Below are 12697 nucleotides of genomic sequence, written 5' to 3' on the forward strand. Positions count from 1 at the left end.
CAATGTAGTGCAACTCCCCTGAACTGCTCTAATACCACCACATACTGACTCTTCATGCACTGACTTCCTCAATGAGTTCAGCAACCTGCCACTCATCAACACCACAAACCTACCTCCCTTAGAGCCATCTCCCTCATTTACATTCCATTATTCCACTTCAAAAAGATTAGAACTAGAGAGACTGAAATGCAGGTGGACCAAATACAAATAGATAACTCCCCAGGTTCAGATAAACTAGCCCCTTGGTTCATTCACCTTTGTTAGGACTTTATCTCCCACCTTCTCACTCGTGTACACAACCTCTGTTTGACTATTAAGATTATGCCTCAGATGCAGAAAACTGCAGTAGTCCCACTTTAGGTAAAATACTAGAAAAAATTATCTACAACCAAATTACTGTTTATTTACATCCAGTGCCATCCTGTATCCAGGAATAACATAGATTTTGGTCTGGATGCAGCACCATAACACCTTTCTGCTCCCTCACAGTTGACATCCTGCCCAGTGTGGTAAAAGGAAACCTGGCAGGAGTTGTCTTTATTGACTTCCCAAAAACCTTTGGTCTAACTGACAAAAACTTATTTGACAAATGTACTGAAGTAGGCATAACTGATGATGCAAACCATGGTTTGTAGACTTCATCAGTCGAGCCTTCTGCTCTTTTCCATATTTATCAACAAACTCCAATTTGATCTTATTTCGATGCCTCTAATTTTTTTATGCAGATGAATTGGTTATCTACAGGTCAAAGAAATTCTACAGTGTTATACAAACTGTGCTCCAAGATGACCTCCAGTCCCTCAACCAATGTCTAATAGGCTAGAAATGTATACTGAATCCCTCAAAAACAAAAGCAATGCTATTTGGAATGAAGCAAAAAATGGACAAAGTACCCATATTCCTTAACATTAAAGATGTTAACAATGCAGCTAGAAACTACCACATCATTGAAGTACCTTGGCATTTAGCTAGAAACTACCACATCCTTAAAGTATCTTGGCATTTAATCTCTTAACTTTCAAATACACACTCTTAAAGCAAGGCAAGCTCCTACTAGGATCACTAATTCACAGAGCCCTTTTCTCTTGATGTTCCTTTTCACTCAAACTCTTCACCAAAACCCTCACATATACTCTCAGGGGTATCCATCAATCTCAGCCCATCCAACTAACTCCAGAAAAATAAACTCTCTTGTGCTGAACATGCATTCCCCATCCTAGCACCTAAAGTATGGGACTACATTCCTCTGTCAGTTTCAAGAAATCCAAAAGTACTCCGACTTCAGACAACGGCTCAAGGAACACTTCTTCATCCAAAGTGCAACTTCACAATGGTCACATTACATGAGCTCTGCAGCTCTCACACACCCCTTTTATCCCTATTTCATACTTCCTACTTCCTTATCTCATGTTGTTTAGCCCCTTTACTTACTGCCTCTCATTCATTCTACTTCCCTCTTCCCTTAACATTTCTCTCTCACACTTCTCCTTTCAACTCCTTTTCTACTGCATGCTTCTCGCACCTTTTCTCTGTCTTCTCCCCATGGTATCCTTTTTGCAGTTATTCTCACTTATCTTTTCTAATGTCTTCATACTACTCTGTATAGTGATGTGCTGCTATCCCTGTAACATAAGCTGTCTCTTTCATTATGGCTGGTTCTTGTCCATAAAGCTCTGCTAAGCATAATTCCATTTTTTTTCATTGCTTTCTGCTTCTTGAACTAATGTAGCATAGTCTTGCATCTGTAAGGATGTTTATATTTTTATTTTTTTTTCATTGCTTTCTGCTTCTTGAACTAATGTAGCATAGTCTTGCATCTGTAAGGATGTATATATTTTTATTTTTTGTTGTTGTTTTTTAGCATAGCCTTGTGTTTTGTTAATTGGTTCACCCAGCTATGCCTGCAGGTCCATTGAAATCAGTACACTACCCCAGTAAACAAACAGCAGTGATCAGATGATGACCTAACTTCAGTTGTGTAAGTAAACTTTCCATAACAGTAGGTATTTGAATGATCAGTGCTGCAGTAGCAACTTGCTCCCCCATCTTCATTATTGAATTGTTTTTTTTTTTTGTTGCCAGGGTGAGGACATTTTTTCTTGGCATTCACCACTCAAACATCCCTCTCTGAGTTAGCTGAAGGGCAAACCACTTTTTCTTCAGCTGTGCTTGAGCTGGTAATGCTTGGGGTGTGTAGACAGTGCTCTTAAGCTTTGGGAGCTGGCAGGCTGTTATATTCTGCTAAGGATATAACCCATACAACTACTGCTGCAGTGATCATTTGAACATCCACTATTATAATAAGTTTGCTTACTGTAATTTTATTATTTTGGTGTATTTACTGCAGGCCGAATTGTTTAAATTTAGTGACCTTTAATTGCGTATGAGAAACATGCAAAGTAGCTTGATTTGTGTGTGCATTTGTATAAAAAGTAATGAGTTATTACAGTGTTTTACAACTGCATATTATACAGTCTAGTAAAATGCATGTGGAGGAGGTAGCAGTGGTATATGCAAATTTTACAGGCATTTTGATTTATTTGTACTGAGAATACTTCTAATGCTTTGTAGTCTTTGGCTCATACGATTTCTTCTTACTTTATAGTCAAGTCGTAACTTCATAGGTAGCTACTAGGCATCCAGTCCAGCAGAGCATTAATAAGCCTAGCCCAAATTCCCAGTTGCCACAAAGTACTCCACAGTTAAGCGACTTGCTCAGTGTCACCCTGTAGGCAAATGACTTTTCAGGGAAATCAAGCCTTTTACCATGGGAAGTAGCTCATTTAACAGCTCATTGCTAGCTCTGCATCTGTCTGTTTTAGGATAACCAGTGTATTAGTGGCTTTTAGATTATGATTTTTGCTTTTTACTTTTAGGATGGCAGTTAATAAATCCATGCATCCAAGAAACCGATACAAGGACAGGCCTCCTGATTTTGCATTTCTTGCCTCCAAGTATCCAGACTTCAGGCAACATGTGAATACTAACTTGATTGGGGGAGTCAGGTAGGTAAGCTAAAAAAAAAAAAACACAAAAACAAACGTGTATTTTTTAAGTGTGCATGTATTCATGCATAACATTTGTGCTTAAATTTGTGCGTGTATGTATGTATTGTGTCAGAAAGTTATCAATGAATAAATCTGAATTCTGTTTCAGCGTCTTCTGGCCAGGACTGATACTCCCATCATTAGTTTTTGACCCTTCCACTGATATCGGATATTTGTTTTTCTGAGGAGCTTGCCATCATCTGAAGGTCTCTATAAAGGAAATCTGCCATACTGTTGTACTAAGTACAGCAAGTGTTTTATGAAAACAAGAGATTTTAAATTGATTTGTGGAACAGGCCAGTAATATTTGGAAGACTAACATGGCTTTGTAGGTTGTGGTTTGATTTGCATTCACCTCTTTCTGTAGCAATTTACGATTGTTCTAAAAGGAGGACTGCTCCAGTTCCAGCATATTCCATAATTATTATTATTTATTTATTTTTTTAAATATCTCCTCCACCCAGGACCATAATCAGTGGCTCCTCTACCTTTTGTTTGCTAGGGCTGTTCATTCCACGGTAACAGGAGATGGACATTCCCAGGTGAGGCAAGAGCCCTACAGTTCCTTTATTTCTGCTCAGAATCCCAGTTAATCTCATCTGCTTCACTGTGACAGTACTGTGACAGTTGGATGGCAGGGAGTGGGCCAGCCTCCCCTATCCTTTGAATGATCTCAATACCCTGTAACTGCTCTTCACAATACTGCTTTATGTTGCTGTCTTAGGGGAAGCATGCCTTCACATGCTGAGTTCCACTTGGCTTACTGTGTGAGTTACATATGGCAGAACAGGCATGGTGGGCATGAGTTGAGCTTCCTAAAGTGAATACGCCCCTATAAGTGTCATACTTTTTATGAGACAGAGCTGCTTTGCTCCCCGCAGGATGGATGACATGGCATTGACCACTCACTTCATCTTTTCTTCAGGCGCCCGAGCCAGTATTCAGACTTGGGTCATCTCTGACTTGGGGCTTTATCCAGTGTGCTGTAGAGCTGGCTAGTGTATGTTTCTCCATGATGTTTGATGGTGTAGGTAGTAATGTTGAAATGCATACAGCACATTAAATGCATTTGTGTGCAGATGCATCACTTCTGTGGATGTTCACTCACAGTAATATCGAATCTCAACTTCCAGCATTTATGGTTACATTTGTAGTCATCTTAACTACTTGTTCTGAAATGTGATTGCTAATTTTTATACTGCCACAGCATTTTCAGGATCACAGCTTGCTATTTTTGTAATAGTTCTTTAGTAACCTCAGGTATTGCATAATGTAAATTGATCCATATTTGTCCGTTTTAAATCCAAATGCAAACTGTCAGGAACTAAAGGTCTACTACAGCAAATAAGAAAAATGTAAAAAAAACTTCTTCAGACATTAAAACATTTCACCAAACCAAGTTAAATGCATGCATATCACCAAACCAAGTTTATCAGCATTCTGAAACAATTAAGACAGATAAATTTGGTGTTAGGTCTACGCCTACTCAGAACAGGTTTTAAAGGCACCAGTCCATTCAGTCCTGGATGTCTGTCTGCTCTCCTTTCCACTCTAACTTCACAAAACTCAGTATGGCTTTTAATATCACCCCATCTTGGGTTGGGTTTAATCACCTGCAGTGCTATAACAGAAAAATGATGTCCTTTAAACTCATATGTTGAAATAAAGCATTATGTGCATGCTTCAACCTAATGTCAGACAAGTCTTTAAAGATCCTATCTTTAAATTTACAAGTCATCTTTCCCACATAGAAAGACGCACAACATAAACACCTAGCCAGATAGATAATGTTTTCAGTGTCACAGTTGACAAATAAATCTGGATTGTATTTTTTGCCAGTAACTGGATGGATGAAAGTCTGTTCCTTACTAATCAAACTGCAGGCTTTACATTTATGGCATGGGTACTTCCCCTTCTTAGTGCTGTAAGATGTTGTACTCTTACTACCCATATTGTAAAGGCCTCTAGCATATAAAATTTGCTTCAAATTTAAAACCAGAACCAAGGTTTTCAGGCATGATTGTTGGAAGAATGTTATGCTCACTAAGGATAGCATGCATCCAGGTTATGTTACAATTAACATCATTAAAGGACAGGCACTTAGATTATCCAGATTGCATACAGATGAATCTCAATTTCAAAGTGAGATGGCAGGCTTTACCACTAGACTTAAATCTAGGGGTTATAGGGGTAGTGAGATAAAATGAGGGATTCATGAAGTGCTGCAGCTGAGAGAGACCAAGGGAGCACCTTGGTTCTACTCCCAAGAGGTACAAAATAGGATTGGGGGGGGGGAGTTGCAAGGATGTGGGCAACAGTATAGTCACAACAATAAATGCAAGGTAAATTTGTACATGACTTATGGTAGTAACACTAAACAGGTATGTGATGTTATAAGAAATAACTGGAATATCTTGACGTAGGATGATCCCAGGTTTGTATATAAGAAAAATGGGACCAGATACACATCTGGGGTTGAATGGACTGGTGCCTTTAAAACCTGTTCTGAGTAGTCGTAGACCTAACACCTAATTTATCTGTCTTCATTATTTCAGGATGCTGATAGGCTATATGCATGTGTTTAACTTAGTTTGGTGAAATGTTTTTATGTCTGAAGAAGGGTTTTCCGGAAAGCGCTAACACAGTTGTAATAAAAGTCTTCGTTTTATTTTAGCCTGGTGGTCTACGTGGTTTGTCAGTTTTGGCAACACAAGTTACTCATTCAATTATGAAAGAAAAAGTAAACCATTACAAAGATTTTTTTACTTGCATTATTTTTTTAACAAATGTTATTCACTTTAAGAGCATGTACATTTCTCAAGTCATCCCCACCCTTTAATATCCCTCCTCTTTCAGAATATTAATGTATTGCTTCCATAGATTGTATTTATTTGTGTAGTTTGCTCTTTCCCATTTTTAAAGATTCCCTCCTCCAGTTCCTTTTTTTCTTCCTTTACAACCGTGAATTATTCTGTTACAGTTGATTTAGTTTTTGATTTCCATTTTCTAGTAATTACTTTTTTGACAGCCAGCAGCATTAAATTTAATAGGGTCTTATGTCTAGACAAGTCAGTTTTTATATTCAGGTTCATTTTTTTTTTACTTAATGTGCTCCTAAACATTTCTGGCAAAGTAACCTGTAGGGAATTTTTGAAGTCTAATGCATTTTAATAAAAAACATGTTCCCGAGTACCCCTCTGTTTCCCGTGATACCTCCAGCAATTGCTGTCTATCTTTGGAAATTTTCTCTGAAGTTTACTACTTGGGTAAAATTTCTATGCAAACACTTCCATGCAAAAATCCTAAAATGTTTAGATTGTGTTACTACATGGGTGCCATACCAGTATCTTCATATTGTTTCTTTGTGTACTGCTTTTCATTTCATTGTCGTGTTATTTTATATGGCATACTAGTTATCATTTTTTTTTCTTAATGGCAGCTTCTGGTCTTTATTTTAACATTCCCATTTCCCTTTCTTTGTACCTGTACTCTGCCATCTATCCTTGGTAGGCAATCCAGTCTCCAGCCTGAATTCTAAACTTCTGCTTGACCTCGTCCCTCTCTTGCTATTTGCTCCAAGTACCTTGGTTCCCTTGCTGATCTTTCTCCAACAAACTACAGCTCCCTCTTGCCTATTTTCTATACCCTTGCTTTCAGTCATCCTTTTTTGTAAAATCTCTTTTCAATTCCTGCGTTGGCTTTGTTTTCAAAATACTTTCTGTAAGTATTAAGGTTGTTGCTCTCTTTAAGGGACTGCATCCAAAAGTCCAATCTTATTTTGCAACACCCCCCCACTCTCACTCCCATTTCAACATTTCTTTCCACTTTGATTTGTAGTCTTCTGCTTGCATTGTGTACACAAGTCTTGACTATGTAGCCCTGAAGTACCCCTTCAAGTCTGGTAATCTTAAACCTTGTTATGTGGGGAGAAATCATTTTCCCACTTTAATGTTTGCCTTCATTCCCCTCACAAGTACATTATTTCATTTCTTTTAGTTATTGTCCAAAGCTTCTCCTCTGGCTTATCACAGTATGCTTGAACTGTATATAATATTAAAGGAACTAGAAATATTTCACTGATTGTATCTTACTATCCATATTCATAGTTAAGAGCTTCCAACTTCTCAATGTTATATATATATTTTTGTTTAGTCTCTTCCCTCATATCCTTAGTTGCCATAATGTAACTCTCTTTAATTCAGCTTGAAATACATCTTATGTCCCCATAAATGAGTATTGCTGACCCAATTCATGTGTGGAGAAAATAGGTTACTGCTATAGCCTTTGTTTTTTCATCAGTATTTTATACCTTGAAAAACTTGAAACTGTCTGAAAATGTTCCACTGTACTGAGATATTCTTTTCTGGATTTGTCAAGTACAAAATTAATATCTGCAAATAAGGGTACTTTGAGTACCTTACCAATTATACCAGTGAATCTTTGAGTCCCTTTATTTTCTTTGCCAGAGGCTCCAAGTATAAGGCAAATAACAAAGAAATAGGGGGACACTTCTGTCTCCTCTTTTCAGACCCTCCCACCTTGATTCTTGCCTCAGACCCTTCATACATCTTCCTAATTAAATCCATTATTCAACTAGAAGCTCAAATGCTGCCATTCCCCTACTCATAAAATCCCAGCTAACTCTGTTGAATGGCTTCTTGCAGTCTTCCCCCTGAATCATTATTGTTCTTTTAATGTCAAATGTGTGCCTCCCAGCCGTTTTCAAAACTGACAGTTATGGAACAATCTCTCAGCTAGTATAGATATAAACACTTTATAATCATGGTTCAGAGTCGAAATTGGTCTGTATGAGTTTGGATTTAACGAGTTTTTGCCCTCTTCAATTAGTATACCCGCCATAACCTTCCAGATGTTTATCAGTTTCTCCCTCTTTCTCCTGAGGAGGTTTGGAAGTTTTATTTGATACACATAAGCATTTTATCTCCTTGCCTCCCATCTTTGCTGTTGATTCCCTAGCCTTATCTTCTTCTAACCGTGGCATATTTAAATCTTCCGTAAATATTTCCATTTGTCTCTTCTTGGTTACCCCATTCCTCTGCTTTATACAGATTTTCATAGAGTTTCCAAGAGCTCTGTAGTAGGTTTCTGGTTACTTTTCATTGTGATAATTTTTGTGTTCTGGAGTCATTAGCAAAAACTACTTTCTTAACTCGTATACTCCATTACAGCTCTTTCAAGTGTATACCTTTAACTCCCAGTGGTTGTGGCTTGAGCCTTTAAACAACCTTACAGTTCATTCAGATATTGTATTTCTGGAACTGTATGTGTTACTAGAAAACTGTAAAATGGCAAACTATTCAGTATAAATTAATCTTTACATTGGTGGCATTCATTTAGTTTGATGCTTTAAACTGGATTTTATAAGTCAACAAAGGCAGTGAATATTAGTTTTGTAATGTTGTACAAACACTTTATGATGTCTAAGTAATTATTCAAACAGAATATGCCCTGCCAGCAGGATTTTCTTTATACAACTGTGAGCTTTCATAAAAGGCTATGCAGTTCTGTTTGTTTTGTCTGAATGTTGAGATATTTAGAGAAATATGAACATTTATTACAATACAAATAGTATGCAAATAATATTCAGCATCTCTTTAGCTGCATTAGACATGTCAAATATCAGTACAATTGTGTTTGTCATTCAGATGAAAGTTTGATACCTTGTATGTAGCATGGTTTTGGAATTAATGCAAATATGAACAAGCAATATATAGTCTCAAGTTATCTGATTTCTTTAAGCTTTGAGAAAAAAGGCCCTGCCTACCATTAAATGAATAGATTTTGCATTATGATTTATAATAAAGTCATTGTTGCTGCTAGAAAGACATGTGATTGTGTCAGTAGGAGTTAACTGCAGAAACTCCTGGAGGTGCATTCGGCTGTAATGAGTTAATGGTGACGTTTTAACCTTTCTACACTCATATTGTCCAAAGACTCCCTTATTTTCCTATTGACACTTGCTCCTTTTTGTTCTGAAGATTCCCCTTCATCTGCAAAACTTTAACTTTTGATAGTCCTTCTTAATAAGTTGTATTATTTCTTTTTCATATCTCTTTTTCTTATTTCTACCTTATTTTTAAATTAAATTTTCGTTTTATCCCAAACCTTGGCTATTCCTTCTGAAGAAATTTGTATATTCCCTAGTATTCTTGTTTCCACTAACCATTCTTTAGAGTCCTCCCTTGTTAATGACTAAGAAGGAGAGTGCCAGTGTCTCATTTTTACTTGATTACTCTGCATCTTTAATCTTAGTCATGGTGCACAATTTGCAGTAATTATTGGATGCGTTTCAAAACGTTCATTTAAATACCCATGCCCCTGTGAAATATAATTACTATCCAGTCTAGCCCAGTTATTGTACTTTTGGAAATACCTCTCAACCACTTAGAGCAAAAAATCTGGACAAAGCCTAAAATGATGTGGGGACAAATAGGGACAGATTTTAAATATTGCTCTTACAAACTTAGAAAGTTGATAGAGTAATAGGTTTTGCATTAGCATGAATTTTCTGAAGGATGTAGAGTCTTGAACTCATATACATGTCATTATTTAAGGAATTCAATTCCCAGCTATTTGCCAGACAGGTGCAGATTTTAGGAGGAACACACCAGTGATATGAAGCAAAAATCTGGACATTCTGTAAAAATCTGTGCAGTTGAGAGGTATGCAAAATACTGTTGTGTTTCTGCTAGTAATTTCATAACCTCCATTCTAAATATTCTTGTTCCTTCATTCTACCATTTGTCTTTTTCCCTTGTAGATTTCTGTTCTGTATTGCATTTAATGTCTCCTGCTGGAAGCTAATGATCATCATCATCTTCTTTCTGCTATTCCCATTAGGGGTCGCCACAGCAGATAACCTGTTTCCATTTCTTCCTGTCCTCTGCATCTTGCTCTGTCACACCAACCACCTGCATGTCCTCTCTCACCACATCCATAAACCTTATCTTAGGCCTTCCTCTTTTCCTGTTACCTGGAAGCTTCATCCTTAGCATCTTTTTTTCCCAATATGCTCAGCATCCCTCCTCAGCACATGTCCAAACCAACATAATCGTGCCTCTCTGGCTTTGTCTCCAAACCTTCCAACCTGGGCTGACCCTCTAATATACTTATTCCTAATCCTGTCCACCCTCATCACACCCAGTGCAAATCTTAACATCTTTAATTCTGCCACATCCAGCTCAAACTCCTGCCTTTTTGTCAGTGCCACTGTCTCCAACCCATTTAACATAGCTGGTCTCACTACCCTCTTGTAGATCTTCCTTTTCACTCTTACAGGTACTAGTCTGTCACAAATCACTCCTGACACTCTTCTCCACCCACTCTATCCTGCCTGTACTCTCTTCTTCTGTTACTCTGAACTATTGACCCCAAGTATTTAAACTCATCCACCTTCGCCACCTCTACTCCTTGCATCCTCACCATTCCTCTATCCTCCCTCTCATTCACACACATATATTCTGTCTTAGTTCTGCTGACCTTCATTCCTCTTCTCTCTAGAGCATATCTCCATCTCTCCATGGTCTCCTCCACCTGTTCCCTACTCTCACTACAGATCACAGTGTCATCTGCAAACATCATAGTCCATGGGGACTCCTGTCTGATCTCATCTGTCAACCTGTCCATCACCATTGCAAATAAGAAAGGGTTCAGAGCTGATCCTTGATGTAACTCCACCTCCACCTTAAACGCATCCGTCACTCCCACCGCAGACCTCACCGCTGTCCCACTACCCTCGTACATATCCTGTACCACTCTTACATACTTTCCTGACTTCCTCATACAATACCACAACTCCTCTCTAGGCACCCTGTCATATGCTTTCTCTAAGTCTACATAAACACAATGCAACTCATTCCGACATTCTCTGTACTTCTCCATCAAAACTCTCAGAGCAAATATCGCATCTGTAGTGCTCTTTCTTGGCATGAAACCATACTGCTGATCACTAATCATCACGTCCCTTCTTAACCTTGCTTCCACTAGTCTTTCTCATAACTTCATGCTGTGACTGATCAGTTTAATCCCTCTGTAGTTACTACAGCTCTGCACATCACCCTTATTCTTAAAAATCGGTACCAAAACACACCCTTATTCTTAAAAATCGGTACCAAAACACTTTTTCTCCATTCCTCAGGCATCCTTTCACTTTCCAAGATTTCATTAAAGAATCTGGTTAAAAACTCCACTGCCATTTCGCCTAAACACCTCCATGCTTCCACAGGTATGTCATCTGGGCCAACAGCCTTTCCATTCTTCATTCTCTTCATAGCTATCCTTACTTCCTCCTTGCTAATCCATTGTACGTCATGATTCACTATCCCCTACATCATCCAACCTTCTCTCTCTCTCATTCTCTTCATTCATCAACCCCTCAAAGTACTCTTTCCATCTCCTCAACACACTCTTCTCGCTTGTGAGTATGTTTCCCTCATTATCCTTTATCACCTTTACCTGCTGCACATCTTTCCTAGCTTGGTCCCTCTGTCTAGCCAATCGGTACAGGTCCTTTTCTCCCTCCTTAGTGTCCAACCTTTCATACAACTCTTCATATGCCTTAGCCTTTGCCACTTCTCTCTTTGCCATGCACCTCATCTTTTTATACTCCTGTCTACTTTCTTCATCTCTCTGACTAATGATAACTCCCATAATTCTCTTAAACTTGTAGTTTTAGGTGAAGTATAAATGCCTTTGTAATCTTCTTCCCCTTAATTACTACACATCTACCATTGCTATATTCTCTATCACTAAAGGAGTCCCTCTTGCAATTAGTACTGTTATTTCCTCCTTTCTCCTTGGTACTGTGCTGAGTAATCATTCTGAATCATTGTTATGCAAATTTCTAAGTGTGTGTCCTGCAAATTTCTAAGTGTGTGTCCTGTAGAATTGCTTTTTGTGCCCCACACTTAAATTCAGCACGTTTTGCTTTTTGTTCGTTCCTACAATGCCATTCACATTCCATTCTATGATTGATAATCCATTCATTTGAACAAGTTATTGTTACTTGACAGTTTTGTTTTATGACAGTTTTTTTTTTTTTTTTTTTTAAATATACGTTTCCAGCTTGCAACGTACATGCACATACAAATGTTTGGCAAGCTTCTTTTATATGCAACTGCAGCTTCTCGTCTCTGTTTGGAACTGTGGCACTTTTCCTAGATTTTTCATTTTGATTAAAAAACATTCATAAAACAAATAACTATACATTTCTCATTTTTAACCCAACCCCTTTTAACTCGCAGTAAGCACGCATACTTTTATACATTTTCCAAAAAGGAAAGTTACTCCTCCATAGATGGGCAGATGCCCCAGACAGCTGTACCCACAGACTTCATCACTTATAAAGTTAGGTTTAACAATGTTGAAAGTTCGTGTTAGATCACGTGTCCCATTCTGCACCCATGTCCTGCTGTTTTGTCTCAGCAGAATGTCTCTCTTAGATGTGAAAAACAGCTAGTATAGTCTCAAGTTATTTGATTTCTTTCAGCTTTGAGAAAAAAGGCCCTGCCTACCATTAAATGAATAGATTTTGCATTATGATTTATAATGGTCATTGTTGCTGCTAGAAAGATATCTGATTGTGTTCCTTTCAATGTAACAGACTTCATTTCTTTTCACTGAACTAATTG

The 12697-nt window shown here is 37.9% G+C and overlaps 1 protein-coding gene across 2 annotated transcripts in view; it reads left to right on the forward strand.

The window, feature by feature from the left end:
- Window positions 1-12697, forward strand: part of METTL16 (methyltransferase 16, N6-methyladenosine) — a 696416-nt gene that overhangs the window by 12518 nt on the left and 671201 nt on the right. For both annotated transcript variants that reach the window (XM_044089910.1, XM_044089909.1), the window contains one exon: window positions 2877-3005. In XM_044089910.1, coding sequence (XP_043945845.1) covers window positions 2878-3005 — 128 coding nt within the window. In that variant the 5' untranslated portion in view covers window position 2877. The remainder of the gene's footprint in view (window positions 1-2876; window positions 3006-12697) is intronic.

This window comes from Protopterus annectens, chromosome 12.part0 (genome assembly GCF_019279795.1).
Source record: "Protopterus annectens isolate FY-2018-M chromosome 12.part0, PAN1.0, whole genome shotgun sequence".
Taxonomy (NCBI): Eukaryota; Metazoa; Chordata; order Ceratodontiformes; family Protopteridae; genus Protopterus; species Protopterus annectens.